Below are 21,176 nucleotides of genomic sequence, written 5' to 3' on the forward strand. Positions count from 1 at the left end.
TTGCAGTGGGACGAGAAGCTCGGCCGCGAGTGTGTGTGTGTGCGCGCACTCGCGCGTGTGTAGCTTGGCAGGCCGGCTGAGGTTTATGCTAATGTTTTGGGTGACGGGTCGCGGGCAGGCGGCTGCGGGCAGACCGTGGTGGTGGCTGTGCGGCTGCGTGGGGGTTTTCGGCAGACACCGAGCTGCCTTTGAGGGCATGTAAATAAGAGGTGCAAGCATCACAAATTGACTATTACATTTCTTTCTTTTTAAGTGTACAGTATATCAATAAAAATAGAAAACAGACCGAGTATTTTGTCTAACAGTGTCGATTTTATATTTGACTTGAATTCATTCTCGCGTGGCAATGACGTGACATCATCTTTAGTAGACGTCTCCACTAAATGAGGAGATTGAGGAGCATTGCTCCCCAAAACAGTTCTACCGACCTCTTCCCGCCTCACTCCTCTCCTGATCACATTAGAAATAGATCACATTTGCTTCAGGATCCTGCACCTGTACTAGCCTCGTCCTAGCTAGCGCTAGGCTATTTCGTCTCTCAGGTCCGACGCCCAAGTTTGCAAACTCCCTATCGTTTGTTGCTAGGATGGTGTGAGAGGTCATCAGTGAGGCATTAATACACTGCCTTGCTGGCCAAATATTCACAAAGACTCGCAACTACTTCCAGGCATCTGCTGAACGTAGCGTGCACGCAGCATTCACGCATGTGCACTCCCCACATAGACACGTCACATGCCCGCAGAAGTGAGCACCATCTCAATATTGCTCTGACGACAATGTGCTTTGACTTGTTTTGACTCAAATCCGAAAATTCCGATTCGACGTTGCTTTTCAATGGCTAATTCGCAACTTGACTTGAATCGCCGCTGATTCGTGCACTTTGTTTGGACAGGCAAAGCAGAAGAGTTTTTTTCTACCAGCCACTCCAGGCTGTAAAGTAAACAAAACCCAAAACGGCATTGAGCGGGGGTCCTGCCAAACAAAATACGCCGATATGTGGACTTTGTTCACCGAACAGTGCCTGGCTCCCTCAGACTACGTATGTGACGTAAACGTGTACGCAATGTCAGCGGATCTGAGCGGGGTTTTAAGTTTTGGGCCACATATAGGGGAACGCAACGGTGGAGCGTATTCAACTTGTCCACATCGGAGGGTGGATTCCAATTTTGGAGTGTTCAAGCCCCCAAAACAGCATACCTGTTAAGTTGTACAGGTGGAAACACTTTTTCAAACATGTACAGCGTACATAGTTGATTTCCGTTCGCGTGACATGAGCCATTCGAAAATAACGTGTAAGATTATATACAGACAAGGTAAGGGCAAATTACAACTTTCGTAAGATTCAGTACACCCCCCGGGGTTGACGGGTATGAAAGATCGTCACCGTCTAAACCAAAGGCACATCTGAGTTTTTACCCGCAAGCGCCTTTGAATAAATGGGCCCTAGAGGGGCACATCTGTGTTTATTTACATATACATTACACATATATTTAAAGTGCCTCTGATTAACCCCAACTCAAGTTCGGATGCTCCAATAGGCCGCTCCTGACTTGCTATTTTGCTTACTTTGCTGTGGTAGCTTAAAGCAGTGTTTCTCAACCTTTATTGAGCCATGTGTGTATCTCACATTGGAAAACATCTCACGGGGCACCACTTGGCAAAACGTCGAAAACGATTCACAAAAAGTGGCAATACGGGGTCATTATATACCTTCTGTCATCTAGTAGAAGAACAATTTGAATTTTTTGGCCTGTTACTATACGTGCTTGGCCTAAATACATTTGAAAAACTGTTTTTTAAGAAGAAAATATATATTTCTTGTCAAAAATTGATATTTGATCATTTCCGCGGCACACAAACGTGAATATATACTGTATAGTGTATACTGTTTGTATTCAATGTACACACATGTAGAGAAATGTTTGCCCATTCCCATAAACGCAAAAGATCGGTTGACTTTCCCTCTTGCTATTTCCGTCCTTTTTATGTTGCGACGTCATCCGGAATGAGACAATAAGGAGTAGAAAATGCAGATGTCTGTTTTTGAACATATGGACGAAAATAAATACTCAGGCAAAGTTCATATACCTGAAAAATCGACTTGAATACTACTTGGTTACTTCCCACCACTGTGTGATTGTTAATGGCAGCAATTTAAAGTGCTCCAAAGGTTAATTACACCTCAGTGCTGTAAGTGGAGGTTAAAAAAAAAAAAAAAAAAAACCCCAAAAAACCTTTTTTGTGCTTTAGCTTTTGCCTAAAAAGAAGCAGAACGGGATTGAAAGCACTCTCCTGTTGAGAGCTGAGCACAACTCTGCCAAGCTGGAATCATTTCATCTTAGAAACATATTTCACAGGCAAAATGTGCATTGGCAGATATTTCCTGTCTGAAAAATAATGATTTAATGTACCTGCACTCTAGACTGAGTCTGGACAACACGCTTTTGTCCCGCTTCGGACCTCCCCGACTCTCTGTCTCCAGGAGCCTGACATTTATGGTTAACATGAAAAAAAAAAGCTTAGTTGTAAATAAGGAAGTGGGCCCAGAAGCCGCTTTGAGGAGGAGGAGGAGGATGATCATATATCACGCAGCCAAGCAGCGGGGCAGACAAATCTTGGAGGTGCTCTCGGATTAAATAAATGCCGAAAAATGTTTGGCTAACCCTGAACACGAGTTAGGTAATGTGCAGGATGTACGCATTTCCAACGGTGGATGCACACTTTCCAGCACGCGTGGACGTAACCAAGAAAAAATGAACCTGTGCGTCATGTCTTATGTTGGAAATGTATGAAGGTGTTAAATGTTGCATTAATCATGACTGTGGGGACAAATGAAACCTTCATCGTCACAGTTTAACACGTTAAATTTGCGCGCACACATCGTCACAGTTCAAATTTGCGCACACACACAATATATATATATATATATATATATATATATATATATATATATATACATATATATATATATATATATATATACATATATACACATATATATATATATATATATATATATACATATATACACATATATATATATATATATATATATATATACATATATACACATACGCACACACACACTAGGGCTGTCAAACGATTACAAATTTTAATCGAGTTAACCACTTCTTAAAAAAATAATTGATCGTAATTCGAACCATCTCCAAAATATGCCATATTTTTCTGTAAATTGTTGTTGGAATGGAAACATCAAAGACACAAGACGAATATATACATTCAACATACTGTTCATATGTAATGTATTTATTTTATAACAACAAATCCTCATGAGATGAAAATGTTTAAATTCAAATTTATGTTAGTGAAGAGAAAACTCTCTTACCGTGCTGACAGTTTCAGCTGTCAATGAAGCCTTCTTTGGAGCTGTCACTGCTTCCTCGTGACATGTCTAAAAACAGCTGACCGGGTCGGGGGAACCTTCAAAATAAGAAGATCATTGTTGGAAAAAAAAGACACTTCAAACCTACTTTAACGAAAAAGAAGACAAGATGAACATTATAGTAAAGTTGTGACTTTTTTTTTTCACAAAAATTCTGATTTTATTCTGAAAAAAATCTTAATTGTTGGATTTTTTTTCCATAAGAAATATCAAATGTGTCTGTAGTATTACATGTAGCAGTGTTTTTCAAACGCCGCGAGATATTGACAGGGGTGCCATGGGAAAGGATCTAATTTGTGTGCCTGTGCGGTCTAGCGGCTGGCAGCGTAATCATGTCTTCACTACTTTGTAGTACTCTTCCATACCAGCAGGTGACAGCAGCAGCAGCAGCAGGTAGCTAATTGTCTTTGTTTAGAGACAAGCGAATTAAAGATGCATGTTTATCCAAACAGGCCCATGTTTCATACTGAGTAAGTGTCAATATGAAACATTATAAAATACTTTCTTCTTTGTGTTTATTTAATTCCTATTCAAGACGTTATAATATAACGTCATTGTTCAATGTTAAAAAATGCTTATATAAACAATATAACACTTATATTGTTAAAATAAGCTTTTTTTTTTTTTTTTCACAATTTCAGCTAGTGGTGTGCCGCGGGATTTTTTTCAATGAAAGAAATGTGCCTTGACTCGAAAAACACTGATATATAGTTTTATATTAGTAGACTTTATGTTTAATTTGAAATCCTTCTTTTGCGTGAATCAATTGATATATTTGGTTTGACAGTAAATTTCAAGTGGGAGTGACACATTTTAATCTTATTTGGAGAACTGTACAAGTCTGGGTCTTCTTTTCCTCACCTTAAAGTGATGTTATGCAATAGTTTGCCAGTTGTTGACAGCGTGAAAGTGAAAACAGGCACGAAGCAACACTTTCAATACTTTTCGTTTTGACTGGTTGAAGTTTGGCCACAAGGGTCAAAAGGGCCAAAATGAAAATCTTCCGAAGTTACTACCTTCCCAAACTTGCATTGCGGTGACTTTAGAAAAATGCTTGTTGGGCATATTCATGTGAAGAAGCATGAAGTAGGTGGCGGGCGGTCACCATGACACACCAAACAAAACAACACATCACTTGGCATGCAGCGTGAAAGGCAACTGGGGAAGCGGCCCAGAAACTTTTTTTCTTCTTCTTCTTCTTTTCTATTTTCCGCCCATTAGGCGGTCCAAAGCTCATTCGCACAGGAAGTGACCAGGACGGCTGAGCTTATAAAAGGTCACTGTAATATTTTTATTTTTATTTTTTTAAATTCTACTTACATTGGAGTTGTCTGCTGTCCCGATGGTGTTTTCCACGAAATGGGGAGACGTGCTGCCGGTTGACGCCCAGTGCGAGCATCGCGCTCACGGATGGGAGCTGATGTCAACATCACAATTTTGCACTTATGGGAGTGCCCGCCATCATAAATCAATATTCACGTCATAATTGGCACGCTGCTTGGTTTTATTTGGAAGAATCAAATGGGAATTTCAGGCATTTTCTAGTCTGCAAAAAACAGATCAGAAATGTTCACATTTAAAACATTTAGACGCATAAAACAATGGTAAAGTTATGTCATTTGCTTTGAAGGAGTAATAAAAATCCACACAATTAAACAAATTAATCCATTAAATATTGTATTTCAGATATATAAGGTTTGTAAATATTTGTATGTATATATATATATATATATATATATTTGTATGTGTATATATATATTTGTATGTATATATATATATATATATATATATATATATATATATATTCATATATATATTTTCCCTGGATAAAAATTGTCTTGTAAAATTCATGAATAGTTTACAAAAGAAAAAATAAGTCAGTCACAATAAATCAGAATCACAGCAATGTGATTTTTTTTTTTTTTAAGGAAAAAGGTTGACAAATGACACGACAATTTTTCCACCATTGTGCAAAATTCCTCTTCTGGAATCCTGCTCACTTGAACGTTTACACTGTGCAATAACTCCGCAACCTGCTTATTAAAAAACGTACAGTCAAATGCCTGCATCTTTTCGCGTTAGATACAGTTTTCTTTTTGCTGCTGCTGAAATCTTTTTTTTTTTCTGTTGTTTTTTTAAAATTGTACTTTTCTACATTGTATAGCTGTCAGGTTTACACCAAGTGAGACATTAGTAAACAATGCACACAATGAGGGGAGAAGACACTCGACAACAATATTGTCTTTTTACTTGCAAGGAGAGCGCAGGGAAGTGTACGATTACAGTTCCTAAAACCCTCTGCCCGGCTCCCGCGCCTCATCTCTTTTTATTTTCTTCGGAGTCCCTGATTACAAAGGTGTTCCAGCTCTAAGGGAAAGGGGAGCGAAAGTAGCTGGAACACTATGAACTTGTTTTGTCAATGTGTGTGTGTGTGTGTGAACCATTAGCATACATATGTGGAAGCAAAGCACATCGAGCAAGTTGGGTGTAGATTTGGAAAAGCTAAAGCTAAACCCACAAGCTAATAAAGCTAACGGGCCTTGTCCACAAGAATCCAACACATGAATAATAAAATACATTCTTATTCTTACAATAGCCCTTTTTTAATCTGTTATACTTCTGTCAACGGAGGGAGACTCTTAATTGCTCAGCGCTACTGTTGGTTTCAAGTGCACATACTGTATGGCAAATGAGCATCTTGAATGTACGTTGCGGAATTTCCGCAACAAGGATCTGAAACATATCCCCTGCGCTAAAACTAAACAGAGGTTGACTGTAATACATAACATCCTGGTGAAAAGAAAGTCCACCATAGCGGTTGTGTTTGGTTAGGGTTGCTTGGGTCTTACAACTCAAATCGCGGCCTTTCTTGTCTCAGGCCACGCTTTCCTGCCCAGCCCGAGTGTAGAGATACCTCAGAAGCCGCCGTAACCAGGCGGCGGTGAGACGCTTTGCTCAGGTAAGGATTGGCGGCAGGAGGCAAGGGGGGCGGCGGTATCCACTGAATGGTGCATACTGAGAGGCTATGGCTTGAGTTTCTCTGAGGTTAGGGTCATTCTCCCTTGGGCGAGTGGTTAGGGCCTCGCTGTGTACTTTGGACCAAGACCGCCCCTCCCCCCCGCCTTGTACGGTAACACATGACCACCTTGGTGGTCGCACACCTGTCACTCCTGACCTCCTTTTTCATCTGACACGACACTACAGGAAGTCCTCAAATTACGACGTACGCGACTTACGACGTTTCGATTTTACGACGCCCGTGCCTCCTCCGCCATTTTGTCCCCAGCACCGTAGTGACTACGTTGACATGCCGACAATATTCGGGTTAAGGTCAAAATTTCAATGTCTGAAACAATCTAAATCACTCGATTACATGAATGTGCGGACAAAGTTGCTCCGACATTTGAATAAGCGACGCACGACGCCGTGACTCAAATGGACGTCATTTCCGCGTGTTACTTTCAACTGTCAATAAAACACTCGATATTCATGTCACTCACCGCAGGAATGAAGCGGCCGGTTCCTTCCTCGCTCCAAAAGTGTGCTTTTGTGCTGCGTCTCTGAGCCTGTTCACCTCTGCGTGTGAATTTGCGGCGGGTTGCGCGCCAAACAACATACTTCCGCATTCAGGCACTTCCTGTACTACAAAGACCGGCATTCCTTGCGGCTGAGCAGACACAGATCGTCTCGATTGTGTCTGCGCGCCGGCAGTATTTTTTCCTTTTTCGCCTTCCTCTCCTTTTACCTCTCAGCAGTAATGCTAAGTAAAGCATATTATGCTTTTATTTTGATGTCATTTCGTTTTTTATACAAAGTATTTTGACGTAAATTTTAACTTTAACTGCGAAATCCGACATACGCGGAAATCCGTGTTACAAAACTGTCAGTGTGAAACTGACCTGTAATACATTAGTAAAATGATCCATAAAAAAAAAAATCTGACCTCTCTGGCCCCAACTTCTACCTGGAACTTGATTTCTAGGTACAATACAATACAATTTTATTTGTATAGCGCATTTCACAAGAGCTAGCGCTGTAACAAAGCACTTTACATACAAACCACAAAATATCCATAATACAACAAGTGAAATCAATAAATTAACATAAAACACTATATACAATAGACACCGGAAAACAGCCGAAAGTTTCAGGTCTCAGGTCGGATCAGAGCGATTGAGAAGACAGCAAATTCTTCTGAATGTGTGAATGGTCAGTCGTAAATGTTCTACGACGTCAACTGTATGGAGGGGAGAGGGAACCTCTGCAATTTCAACGAGTGAGTTGATTAAAAGAGAGTCCGTAATGCTCATCGAGGGTCTGGCTTTTCCCTTTCTTGGATTAATGGCACAGTTGATCACTTTTGACAATGAAACGGATAGCGCACTGTCCAACTGACGTTGGCTAACAGACTAGCCTTTGTGTTTCGCCAAATGACAGCTGTGAGAAAATGCCTCAAAACCCGATGATGAGACTTTTGCTTCCCAGTGAGAAATGGCTACTTGACCTTTTTCTCTGGCGACCCGAGCAGCATTTTTTTTTTTGTCCTGGTTTCAGTTCAGGTCAATGGTAGTCATTCGCGTTCCGCCACCCGCAAGTGCCCTGGCAGTTATGGATAGTTTTGCCGTGATGTGGCGCACATCTGGACCAACATTGTGGCAGACGCATTGTTTGGTTCTGGTGCTTATTGAGTGTTTGAAGAGAGAAATGCAATCGCTAACGTTCTAACATGGTGAATTAAGTCTGTCAAGTCTGTTTCAAGTCTAGCTCGACACACAGCAAATACCAGTCACCAGATTGAAAACTATCTGTTGCTTAAAAGCATTGTGAAATGGTCGATCGGCTTTTGGGATGAATTCATGTCTGCAACACTTAAAACCCTTGTATTGTGTTGGGTTCAAATTGACCCCAGAATTGACTTGAAAAACGGGTCAATTTTGACCCCAACACAATACAAGGGTTCGAAAGCCTTGACTTCGGAGCGTTCCTCAAGACGGTCGGCCAAACAGGTCCGACGCTGCGACAATCGAACTCGGTGCCCTTTGGCTACAGGTGGATCCTTTTTGAAAGAGCTTGAGAAATTTGAGTGGCTGGCTGCTTTGGAATCGTCTTCGCGGACGCCGCCTTCTTGTCAGTGCAGGTGAGTGCAAAGTGGAGGGAGGGCGGGAGGGAGGGAGGGAGCGGGGGAGAGGCTCTGGCTTTTGAGGCCGGGGAGGGTGTTAAGCACTGAACTGTGTGGCGCTTGCATCTTCAAGCCCAAAGAGGAGTTCGGAGCGCCCCCCGCCCCCCCCCCCTTCTCCCAGACACACAGGCTGAGTCAGAGAGAGAAAGCCTCTCAGAAGCTGCTGTGCGGACCACCACAGAAGATGCTCCAGCCTTCGTGAGACCACCTCATGTTGGAGTGCAGCTGGTGGGCTGCGACCTGGTGCCACGCTTTCGTCTGCTTCTGCTGACTATCTTTATCCTGCTTTTTGTTTTTTTAATCGGAACATCGGGCAGAAATAAATAGCCCCACTTCATCACACTGTTGGGAGGCAAATGAGTGGAAAAGACTGGCGGGGGATTTCCCCAGGCTGCCTTCACGCCAATGGATCTGCACACAACTTTTAACCTGGCTGCTTTGTATTGGCCCAAATCATTTCACATTGTTTTCTAAACAAGGGGGACGGGGGGGGTCATCTTTAGGAGCTCCCGCTCGGATCTTTTGGGAGGTTTTCGCCGACAAAAGTATCATGTGAGTACCAGTTGGTTGTTCTCCCACTTGTATGAACTGAATAGTCAGTCCAAACATGCGGATGTTTATTATTATTGATTTTTTTTTTTTTCAATCAACTGGATGAATCCCTAACCAAAGCGGTGTGTTTTGCAGTTGTGTAAGGATGTGCTCCATGGTGCTGCTTCATCAGTGGAGTCTGGCCGTGTTCTTGCTGTGTTCTCCAGTGACGCCTTACGGGAGGCCAGCGGACGCACTCGGTGGCAGAATGTGAGTGCTGTTCAAAGTTCCGCATCAGTGCCCGCCCGCCTGCCACTTGCTCAGGTCGGCTTGTTGCGGTTGCGTTTAGGCGCGCGCGTGCCAAGTGGCGTCACACAAAAGGCGGCTTTCCTTCCTTTGCTCTCTTTTGGGCGAAGCGTCCGATTGGAAGCCAGTTGCCTTCGGTTGATTCAGAAAAGGCTCCCCGGTGCAGAAACATTGCCGGACTGTTTGGTGGTCATGGGCTCGCGCGCAAAGTCGTTTTTGCTGCCCTCTACTGAACTGAACTTCAGCATCAACAACGTTGTTGGTGGGAAGCAAGCAAAAGCTTTTGTAAGTGTACTGAAGTGGATTTCCAGGGGTCTGTACTTGACTTGAGCATTTATTTTTCACAAAACTGATGTGCGCTTTGTCCTCTGAACTTTATTTGTTATTTTTCTTCCCCACCCCATTCAGGATCGTTCAACTCATTCCATCCTCCCGAATCACCGTTTCATGACTTGTAGCGAACCAGATTGTCCGCCATCCAAAAGTGGAACATTTGTAGATGAGGGAGTAGGGAACATTCCGGGGATGCAGTTATTTGACAAAGCACAACTATAGTAGCAACTTGGAGGAACACGAAGCAGGGAAGTTAAAGAACCAAATGAGCAAATGTGATGCGACCCCTTTGGAGAAGCAAAATATTCCCTAAGGCAATTGTTGAATTGCTGTTGAGAAATGTAATTCAATCTGACAAAAGCAACCCAAATTGTAGGTTTGCGGTTAAATTGCAGTTTTGCCGTTATGATTAGCTTACTTGGCATTTTTTGACTACTGGGTTCACAATGTTACCAAAGATACGCTAGTCCAGTGATTTTTAGGGGGGTTTTCTCACTTACGAGTACCATGCAAGCTAAAAGAGAAATGATTTTGGCAGTTGTTGTTTTGCCAATCTATTGTGGGTATAATTGGCAACAATACAATACAATGTAACTTTTCTACTTAAAGGGAAGTCTATGCAAACATATTTTTTTTTTCAAGACTATGTTCTATGCAATCCCACTAGTTGAAACACGGCATTCTGATAAATATTGCGTTTGCGGAATACGAGTTAATCCAGCCGTTTTCAGCCATCTGAGGGGGCGGCCATTTTGTCACTCTGTCACCTGAAAATGGCATCGCAACTACTACGCAGCTGACCTGTTTTGTGAAGCTGAGCCGTGATCGGTCGTTACCTGAGCTGTTGCGATGTCATTTTCAGTCGACACAAGTGACAAAATGGCGAGATGGCTAAAAACGAGCGCATTTTATTCCACAAACGCACTATTCATCAGAATGCCGTGTTTCAACTCGTGGGCCTTCTGGTTACATATTCTTGAAAAAAATAGGTTTGAAAAGTTTGTACTTTTGAACTTTGACTTGGCACGTTTGAAGATAATTGCTGGAGACCTGCAAAGACTGCAAATGATCAAGTAGGCCTACTCACTTGTGGGCATATCGTGTTGTACTGCTTTTCACAATTTCAGTTTCCCCGAGTGTTTTCGGACAGCGGTCGCTGCTTTAGAGCGCCTCGTTGTGGACCGCGAGCGTGCGCATGCCGCAGATAGGTGGATGAGCAAAGAGGGCAGAATCCATTTTTTGACTTAACGGCCGCGGCGTGTCAGTGGCCACGTTCGAGTGCGCCGTTGTTGCCAGTAAGTGCACACAGGTCACAAAGCAGGCATGAAATCGTGAAATCAAAGCAATATTTACAGTGCTAAAAAAAAAAAAAAAAAAAAATCCTGTAGAGAAAGAAAGATGTAATGTTTCTTTAGCGTATTTATTGAAGCAAATGTAAACGCCATGATCTGGTCGGATTTATTCAGAAAATGGCCTTACATTTAACCGTTTACATCGAGCAAGGTCCTTTTCCCCACATTGTTGAACCACAACTGCTTCTTTTTTTGTTTGTATATTCACGATGCTGTCAGAATTGAATTGATGGAATTGCAAGAGATGAGTGGGGATTTTCTTGATTTGGTTGTTTTTAGCGACGCTTTTGACTTTCGGGACCTGGATTTGACACCTTGGGTTAAATAAATATAAATCAATAATATTTAATAGGTCATTGAAAGTCATTTTTACTCGAGTAATTCTTGTTTAGCCATCCATCCGTTATCCAAAGCGCTTCTCCTCACGAGGGTCGCGGGGTGCCGGAGCCTATGCCAGCCGTCTTCGGGCAGTAGGTGGAGGACACCCCGAATCGGTTGCCAGCCAATCGGTGGGGCACACAGAGACAAGCAAACACTCACACCGAGGGGCGATTTAGAGTGATCAATGAACCTACCGTAGCGTGCAACGACCACATCTTTGGAATGTGGGAGGAAACCGGAGTCGCCGGAGAACCCCCCCCCCCCCGCAGGCGGGCGCGGAGAGAAGGTGCTGCAAGGCCGAGGCCGGAATCGATCCGCGCTGTGCGGCGGACGCGCTAACTAATCGAACTGAGAATTTCGTCGCTGTTACGTGACTGAAAACACATTTTTTTTCAATGTTCTTATTTTTAGGTGAATGGCGTTTCCGCGTTACAGACACCGCATAGAAATTTTTTTCCCAAAATTGGACATAAGTGTTTTTCACGGGCCGGCGACGATATGCAAGTAAAAATGCGCTTTGAATTTCTGAGTGAGACAACTTTCCTAGCTTGTTTCAAGTACAGTACTCCATGCATTTATTTTTTTCCCAGCGTATGCACGTACCAGACCGCGGCTGCATTTGGCGTGGTGATCAACGACCGGCGTTGCTGTCGTCGCCGCCTACGGCCAATTGCCTGCCATCGCCATTTGACGGGTGTCTAATTTGCCAACTAGCTGTTGGTACAAAATATGCGCGAAAACTTGGGACGGAAACTTCAATCTGAATACTATCGACGTAACAACGCGTAAGAATACAAGGCGCTCCGACCCACGTCGACTGATGCGTTCCCGCCGTCGGCCAGCATGAAAACGAACGGGCGGAAGAGTAGACGTGTCAAATCTCCTCTGTGAGCCTTTTGTCCATTTCAACGCTGACCCAAGGTCGCCCTCTGCCGGCAGGCGGCGGTCGGTGAGCCACGCCCAGCTGATGCACGACAAAGGCCGCAGCATGCAGGAGCTGAAGCGTCGCCTGTGGCTGCAGGAGCTCCTGGAGGAGGTGCACACGGCCGAGGAACGGGCGCCGCCGCCCACTTCGCCCGACTTCAGCGGCAACGACCTCCGCCGGAAGCCCCCGGAGGCCACCAAGGACCTGGCCCACAGGCTGGGGCCCGAGCGCCAGGGCCCCGTGCTGCCGCAGGAGACCAACAAGGCGCTGGCCTACAAGGACCGGCCGCTCAAGGCGGCCAGCAAGAGGAAAAAAAAGGCCAGGCTGGGCCGGCGCAGGGAGGGCGACAAGAAGCGCAGGAGGACCCGCTCGGCCCCGACTCGACACTGAGCCAGTCCGGACGTGCCGGAGCCACGCTGCGCTAAAAGGCGGGGGCCTGCCATCGGGCCCAATTTGCCCACTTTCCCTCGCGCCGCCAATGGCGCCGGAGGCCCGATTATCGGGCGTCTCTGAAAGATGATCCCGAGTCCGCCGGCGTAGGGGGAATCACACCCGCTCAGTATTTACGATCTCATTCAGTGTGTTCGTAACCAATCCCCAGGCGGGGCGAACATTCCTTTGACAAATTTGATGTTTAACGCCGAGCGACGCTCAGGCCTGATTTGCCTGATACGTCTTCTCCCTTCCAAACAATTGCACCATACGCCCGCTTATCCGCTGTCCAAGAAAGATGTTGCGGGTAAGACTATTCTGGTCTTTCCTGCTCGGGAAATGGACGGTCAACGGTGAATGTTCAATCCGTTCCAAATTTATGATAGCATCACATTGCACGTTTTTTCTCCTCATTTTGTGTATTCAGAACGCCTAAAACTGATCGTCGAGCGTTTTTCATCCCGATGATTGGATGTCTCTAAAAGATTAACCGGAGCGATAATGAAGTGGTGTGTCAAGAGTTGATAAGAATGGAATTCTTCCTCCCTCATCTGCTCACAAAACGCTTTGGGCCGATCATCGTCAATGTTAAACCTGTTCAGTAGTACAGATTTGTGTGCCTTCTTTCTCATTTTTGCGCGTAGGCATTCTGACCACGGAGTCGAATTTGAGCGTTTTGCCCTCCCTTCGGAAAATCACGCCAAAAGCCCGACTCCAATGTCTCTTACAGATTCTCTGGAGTTATCTTGTGCTTGTGACTTTAAGAGTGTTCTTTTCTTCTGGTGTCTCTAAATCAGATGATCATGACTGATTACGATGACATGTGGTGCGCCTTGAGAGAGTTAATCCCCCCCTCCCTGATCTACTTGGATCACGGTCGGGGCCCATCATCGGTGGCATCTAGCACATGTTAAAATCGGGCCCGAAATGGGTGCGGGTGTAGTGTGACCCGCCAAAGGCCTGAAGACCTGGACGCAGGCTCCACCTGCAAGACACAGAGCAGGGCTCATCTTGACCTTTGGCCTTTTTTTTTGTTGTTGTTGTTTGGCAAACGGGCACCGGGCAACAGCTGGCGGTTCCCGATTGTTTTGGGAGCGGCTTGACAAAACTGTCGGCCGAATCCATCGGCTCCAACTGCGCCGCCGTAATTTATTTCATCTGGAACGTGTCTATTTATTTGGTGAATGTATTGCGGTGCTGCTGACCGAATCCCATAATGCACTTTAGCCGTATCGCGGACGTGTTCTTTTGTGGTGGACGCCGCCGCCCGGACGGCGCGGCTTTCTCATTGTCGTCGGCCGCGGATGTCATTTTTATCGGACGCCTGGTCCGAGCCACTCTCGCGGCGCCGTCGTCGATTTGGAGAGAACGCCGTTTCGTGTTCTTGACTTGCACTGAGAGCTTCATGTACATGCGTCCAGTTGTTCATCAGGCATTAAAGACGTACTCCCAAGGACTTTCTTGTGCTTTTTCATTCTCCGGCTGTCAGTTGGGAAAGCTCGGTCGGGACGGCGCCGCTCTTTGCCTTCCGCCCGTTGCGACCGGAGCTGGGCGTTCCGCCGAGGTGCCGGACCGCTCCGTGGCCGACGCCCATTTTGCAGGCCATAAGCCATAGACGCGACCCTGCGCAAAACCAGGCAACTACGCGTAGTCGGAAGCCTCTTTTTTCCCTCGGAGGGCCGTTACAATTGTGAACCCATATAAATGCGTGATCGCCTTACCATATAGACACAACAAATGGATGGATACCTAGTTTGGAAATTAGAAGCCAGGAAAGCTTTGTTCAACTCATTTTCAATGTATTTTAAAGTGGAAGTCAACGCAAACTTTTTATTTTTCCAGAATGTTCTAAGGCATTCTGATACATACTGCGTTTGTGGAATAAGTGTTAATCCACTCATTTTTAGCCATCTCCGGGGCGGCCATTTTGTCTTGCGTCGACTGAAAATCACCTCACAACTGCTCACAACGACCAATCACGGCTCCGATTCAGAAAACAGCTCAGCCGCGATTGGTCGTTGTGAGGTCATATTCAGTCGACAGAAGAGAAAATGGCCGCCCCCAGAGATGGCTAAAGACGAGTAGCAACTAGAGGAAGTTGGTAGACGGAAAATCTTAGGCAGACCGGCCTATAGTTGGTCCGGCCGGACAAAATGGCGAACGGCGGCGGAGGGGTACCCCGAATGAGAAATTTGAGCCAAATGCCCAGCTCGGATTGTGACCCTGTGTGAGGTTGTTTTTCTTTTTTTTTTTTTTTTTTCTTCCTTTATTTCGTGGCTAGCACACACTTCAAAGATGGCAAAGATTGTAATCTTTCCTCCCTCCACTCCCGAACCTACTGAAGCCGGAAAACGGGCTCTCCCTCCCGGGATGAACAAGGTGTCTCATCTTCAACACGAGCGCAACTTTCCTCACGCGGCTAAGCGGCCGCGGAGCCGCCGCCGCCGCCGTCGTCAACATCCTCACGCCTGTCACGCTTCTGCTTGTCACTTTCAACCAGATAAGGAGAAGGGGAGCGAGAAGGTCTGCGGGTTCCGTGTCATAAAGTCACCTCCCTTCTCAGCCTTCGCCCTCCTGTGCGGTTGCACGGCGAGAGCCAAAGAAATGGCCGCCCCCGGAGATGGCTAAAAACGAGTGGATTAAGATTTATTCCACAAATGCAATATTTATCAGAATGCCTTGTTTCAACTAGTGGGCTTGCATAGAACATATTCATGAACAAAAAATGTTTGCATTGACTTCCTACTTTAAGAACTCATTCATACCAGTTTCCATTGCCCTTTTCAATAATACGGCATAACACTGTACACCTTGCATATGGTTTGTGCGGAAGTGGATTTTTCATGTGTTTTCATGTTAACTGCTGGCTGCAAAAAAAAATGGTCCCTTGGGGAAAATAAAGTTGACCATGACCTTATAGTTTGCATTTTGTCATTCGCAAAAAGCTCGGGGGGCCTTTTCCCCAATGTCGCTGCTTTGCGTTCGCCAGGGTATCAAATTTGCGACTTTGTCACTTTGGACAAGCTACCGATTAAGGTCAAGCGTTGGGAATGCCTCGCTCTCCCGGATGACGACGCAACCATGTTGCCGGCGGAACAAAAAAGGGACGTTTCGGGGCTCTCCGGAAAAGGGGCCACTTTGGAGCAGGGTCGGTGGATGCCGTCGGCCTGTCTGTCCGTGGAAAGCTCCCATCCTATTCCGGGCACAGGATGGCGATTGTCATGAGCTTCGCGTTGCACGCTTGCCAAGAATCGGAATCCTACACTCTAAAAACAGTTGGCTTAAAAGTAACACAATTTGGGGTCAAAAACGGAGCGATCCACAACTTGGGTCCATTTGACCCAACTTTCTTTCTTGACCCCAAATTGTGTTACTTTTTAAGCCAACTGTTTTTAGAGTGTAATGTGCTTTCGAGACTAACCCGTGTCGCGGACCCAGCCAGACAATGGTGAAGCGTACTGATGAAAGTTTGATCCTTTGATTCTTTAGTGAAGCCGTTTTTCTCATGGACACACCGTAAGAGCTACGGCATGAAACATACAATAATAAACATAAATGAGAAACATTAAAAGTAGACGGTCACTCAACAAAACTTCAGTCGTACATTCGAAAACACGAGTTACAACCGGAATCTGGCAGCACTAGCTAGGATGCAATTCTGATCACCTGCGAGAGGCTATCATTAGCGTAGCCGCGAAACCAATAACAAAAAGGCACCCGAAACATGAAAGAAATAAAACGGCACAAATACCTTGTTGAACAAGGCTTGTTCCCATTCCAGCCAGGTGCTTTCATCCATATATAAGTCCTTAACCTCGAGCAGCAAGGAAAAACAATTACTATTCAATCAGCATCGTATCACGTCACAGACCTCCCCCCCCCCCCCCCCCCCTTTTTTATAGAAGCATTTCCTTAAAGCCAAGACATCGCTTGTGGTTCATCACTTCCTGAGTTACCAGAAGAGCGGCAAAATAAAAGCGCACAGCATAAGAATCACAAATTAATGGCGAGAACAGTATTTTGACAGTAAAATCAAAAAAAATTGTCAAAAGTAGTAAACGAACATTTATGAGTCTTTTACAACCCGTCCATTACAACAAGACGTGGCCCTGTGCAAAAACTCACCGCCTGAACCGCAGGATCGACGTTCCACCAAGAGAGGGTGCTAAGAGACGGCAATAAAAGAGTCACGATTGCTTTGGAAACGTGTGAAATGGCTTCACGTGGCTTACAAGTGCCTTTGTGAATGACAATGGGGCGAACAAACCAACAATCGAACGCGGAATGACCACACAAGAAGAGCAAATAGCTTCATAAAACAGGTCGTATGTTTCCGTAAAGTACACTTTTAGCCAATATTGTTCCCCTTGTTAAAAAGCAAACATCTGACAAAGCTTTTCAGTGACTTTTCTGGGGAGGCTGCAGCATGTGACTGGGGGAAGATGATGATGGATGGATGGATGGATGTGTTTGGAGTTGTTCGCAAAGTTTCTTCGAGAACAACAACAACAACGGGCGGCAGTGTGTTTGACTGAAAGCGGCACAATAAAGCAACAGTGTTTGTGTTGACTTCCTCAGCACCTGAAGCTGTTAACAACACACACGCTTGGAGTAAAACAGGAGGGGCGGTGAAGGCCTCGCACGCACTTAGCTCGATTCGGCGCCAAGCAGCGTGGGCCATTAGATGACGCGCAATCGCAAAAGGCTGATAAAGCAAGAAAAATCAATCCAATGCCACAATGGGGGAAGGAATAAAAGCGACAATCAATGAAGGCCTCCGGATGAAGAGTCTTTCTGTTGGCTACATTTGGCTCCAGTAAGGTGGTGGTGTGTTTTTTTTTTCCTTTGTCGTCAGGTGTCAGCCCGTGTGTCAATCTAATCCGCCCCGGGGCCTTTCCTAATCGGCATTGCTGGCCCGTGGAACGCCAACGTGGGCATTTCTCTGTTCTCTGATTGGTTGGGCTGCGCAAAACTTGCTCCAGCCAACTTTGACTAGCAAATCCAAGCGCTCGCACGCCGGCGAAACGGCTACTAATGAGCATCCCCGGGGAGAATGCTGACTTGGATTCCTTTTTATTTGGGGTTGTTTAGGCATGTGTGAAGTTGTGAAGTTGTAGTGACGGCCCCGGGATTTTCTCTCACCCGACTCTAAAGGAGGGCTTGATTGAGACATAGGGGGCAGAGAACATCATTTGTAAATATATTGTCGAATATCAAATAAAACGCCGGAGGGGCTGAAGTGGGGCTACATGGATTGCTGATGAGACTCCTCTAGGAGGAGGTGGTTGTCCTGCCTACCTGCCTTCCTTCCTTCCTTCCTTCCTTCCTTCCTTCTTTCCTTCCATCCTTCCTTCTTGACTTCCTTCCTTCCTTCTTTCCTGCTTTCCATCCTTCCGTCCTTCCTTCCTGCCTTCCATCCTTCCTGTTTTCATTCCTTCCTGCCTGCCTTCCATCCTTCCTCCCTTCCACCAGCTGCTCTTTGGCCATTTCTCTTGAAAGTCGCTCATCCAGAACGATTGGGGGCCAAGTCGTGTTTGCTCTTCCGCCTTTTGCGCAATCACACGCTGAGCCGCGGCCGCAGATGAGAGGAGAGGAGAGGAGAGGAGAGGAGAGGAGAGAAGAGGAGAGGCCGCCGTGCCCGCCACCTTCCCAGGGCAACGGGATGCATCGCAACACTTTGTCGTCGTCGCTATGCGGAGGGAGCAAGCAACCAAATACTGCTCTCCGTGAAGGGACGAGAATGACGATGACGAAAAGGTGAGCGTCCCGTGTCCATTTGCCAAATGATTTCTAGTTTGGACACTCGGTTTGATGCAAGGCCGACAGTTCCTCTTCATTTTTGCGTGGCCGGCCTCATGGCATCGCTGCCTCTGTCATTTTTGACTTACTGTCCAAACATCGATCAAAACCCGAATGTGTTTGCTAAAACCAAAAAATGTTTTTTGTTTGACACGTGACTTAAGCAACTATGCCATTAAGCTCGCAAAAGAGTATGCACTGGAATATGTACCTCCAATTTCCAGACCTTGCGGGTATTTTTTATTGGCACACTTTCCCGGTGCTACCAAGCTCACATTTAGTCCTAAAAGTTTCCGCACACTTGAGGCACCGACGCCAGATCAGTGCCGGTGCAGACTGGTCACGAGGGGAAATCCCGAGACGAGACCAAGACTTTGGGGGGTTTAGTCAACGGCTAGACCGAGGCCTTCAAAACGCGCTCTTGAGACCAAGGTCCAAGACTGGTCTTTTGTGTTACAACCCTCGCCGCAGGTTCAGCTGGATTCATCTCAAGGGAATCCAAACAAACAAAACAAAGACAAAAAAAAACAACCCCTTTTGGGGTAGGCTATTTCTGGCAAAGCCGGCAATTTTTTCCTTTGTATTTTTTTCACGGTTTCACTTCAGGTCAGCGAGAATCGTTCGGGTTCCGCCACCTGAAACGGACCGCGGCCTCGGTCGCTTCAACCCCTTCGCGAAATGTCCACATGTCTCCCTTGACAACAGGTGAAGTGGAGGCCAGAGGTAAAAAGATGGCCGTTCCCAACAGCTACGCCCTGGTGTTTGCCTGCACGTGCGGTGTGATCCTGGGCATCGGACTGGGCGCCAACCTGCTGGTCTTCTCCTTGCTGGCCAAGTACAAGACGCTGCGCGAGAACCGTCAGGACATCCTGCTCCTCAGCATGTCGCTGGCCGACTTCCTGGCCCTGCTGCTCATGCCCTTCACCCTGCACTCGGCCGTCAGCCGCTCGTGGCCCATGGGCGACGTGTCCTGCAAGGTCTATCAGTTCCTGTCGGCCTTCAGCCTGGCGGCCAGCACCTACTCGCTGTGCGCCGTGTCGCTGGCTCGCGCCATGATGGTCAGCAACCCCTACCGGCCCCCGGCCGCGGACCTGCTCGTCCTCATGTCGGCGCTGGTCTGGGCGCTGAGCTTCCTCATCAGCGTGCCCCTGCGAATGTTCGCCACCAAGGAGAGCCTGAGCCCCGGCCGGCTCGGCGTCACCTTCTGCCTGCCCACCATCCAGGAGCACCACTACCAGGTGGTCCTCAGCCAGTTTGCGCTCTTCTACTTCATCCCCATGCTGGTGATCGCCTTCAACTACGTCCGCCTGGCTCTCGCTCTCCACAAGAGTCCGGTGATGTCGGCGTCCGGCGCCAGGAACGCGCGGCGGGCCTCGCTGATGGTGTTCTCGGCCGCCGCCACCTTCTCGGCGTGTTGGCTGCCGGGCTACGTCCTGGAGCTGTGCGTCTACCTGGGCCTCTACCGCCACGGACGGGCCTGGGAGCTCTTCTACTTCGTCTGCACGCTGCTGCAGCACTTGCACCCGTGCGTCAACCCGGTGCTCTACGTGCTGCTGTCCAAGCGATACCGCCGCAGGAGGGCGGCGTGGCTCTTCGGATGGCGCCGGAACAGAGTGCGGCCGCAGGTCGCCAGTGTGTCTGCAGACAGTTTTTGAGAGCTCTCTGGACTCTTCATTGGCACTCCTTTAATTGACGACGGGCACCTTTGATTTGTGGGGGGACGACGGGTCGGGGGCACGCGCGCCTTACAGTTCTGAGGCAAGGCGTTTGAAACCGGCCTTCCTCTGCCAAATTTGCTTTGTGGGTCTTCCCACATTCCAAAAACATGCCCTTCACCAGATGTCAAGTAAAAAAGAGATTGCACACGGGTTGGGGGGCGGTTGTGGGAGGCGGGGGACAGTGCCCACCCACGGACACGCTCTGCCCAAAACAAAGCAAAAAACATTGTCAGGTGCACCTGCATGTCCATACTGTTCAATTGTGGCTGTGTTCTAAGTTTTAACCTTTGTGTTCTTACATTCTCTTTCAGCTTAAAAAACAAAACAAAAAATGCATTGTCACCTGCATGTCCACACTGTTCAGTTATAGATGTCTTCTAAGTCAAATCAAATCAACTTTTATTTGTTTAGCCCAAATCACAAGAACAGTTGTCTCAATTAAGGAGAAAACAAAACACGTTTTAAGATGCAGTAGCCCTACGCTGGAATTTGACTGACTTGAGCATTGTAACACTTTTGCCGAGGGCAGCGGCGCCAAGTCAGACAACGAAAGCCGCTAATTCGGAGCTCCGCTTGAGCGCCGCCCGCCGCGCATGACCATTGCCCAAGCTTCTCCAGCGGCGAGCCGACGCGCGACTTCACGGTGCGCATGCGCGCAGCTCAGTTCAAACGTGATTCCTTTGGAGACCGCACTCGCACCGGCCATTTCATTAGGAACGCACTTTGATGAGGTCTGCTCACCACGATTCACAAAACTGCTGTGGAGTCTTTTTGTTCTTGAACGTCGTCTCTTGCACGTACTTGAAAACAGGGGCTC

The 21,176-nt window shown here is 46.7% G+C and overlaps 2 protein-coding genes and 1 long non-coding RNA gene across 7 annotated transcripts in view; 2 read left to right on the top strand and 1 right to left on the bottom strand.

Annotated features, from left to right (window-relative positions):
• Positions 1 to 16,723, bottom strand: part of LOC147149388 (uncharacterized) — a 32,227-nt gene extending 15,504 nt beyond the window's left edge. For 4 of the 5 annotated variants that reach the window (XR_015086662.1, XR_015086658.1, XR_015086660.1 and 1 more), the window contains exons 1-3: positions 16,594 to 16,723; positions 4,724 to 4,949; positions 3,347 to 3,441 (exon numbers count right to left, since the gene is read on the bottom strand). This is a non-coding gene — a long non-coding RNA (uncharacterized LOC147149388). Of the gene's footprint in view, positions 1 to 2,411; positions 2,487 to 3,346; positions 3,442 to 4,723; positions 4,950 to 16,593 lie in introns of all 5 variants that reach the window. The other variant, XR_015086661.1, reaches the window with a different exon arrangement.
• Positions 9,280 to 14,601, top strand: LOC147149389 (parathyroid hormone-related protein-like). The gene is made up of 2 exons (XM_086028660.1): positions 9,280 to 9,383; positions 12,425 to 14,601. The coding sequence occupies exons 1-2, from the start codon at positions 9,280 to 9,282 to the stop codon at positions 12,798 to 12,800; spliced, it is 480 nt and encodes a 159-aa protein (XP_085884786.1). The 3' UTR covers positions 12,801 to 14,601.
• Positions 16,724 to 17,031: 308 nt separating the features above from the next.
• LOC147149390 (galanin receptor type 2) lies at positions 17,032 to 20,434 on the top strand. Its single transcript, XM_086028816.1, has 2 exons — positions 17,032 to 18,599; positions 19,347 to 20,434. The coding sequence occupies exon 2, from the start codon at positions 19,373 to 19,375 to the stop codon at positions 20,294 to 20,296; it is 924 nt and encodes a 307-aa protein (XP_085884942.1). The 5' UTR covers positions 17,032 to 18,599; positions 19,347 to 19,372; the 3' UTR covers positions 20,297 to 20,434.
• The last annotated feature ends 742 nt before the right edge of the window (positions 20,435 to 21,176 follow it).

Source organism: Filicampus tigris, chromosome 4, assembly GCF_054856515.1.
Source record: "Filicampus tigris isolate MCC_2025a chromosome 4, RoL_Ftig_1.0, whole genome shotgun sequence".
Classification (NCBI taxonomy): Eukaryota; Metazoa; Chordata; class Actinopteri; order Syngnathiformes; family Syngnathidae; genus Filicampus; species Filicampus tigris.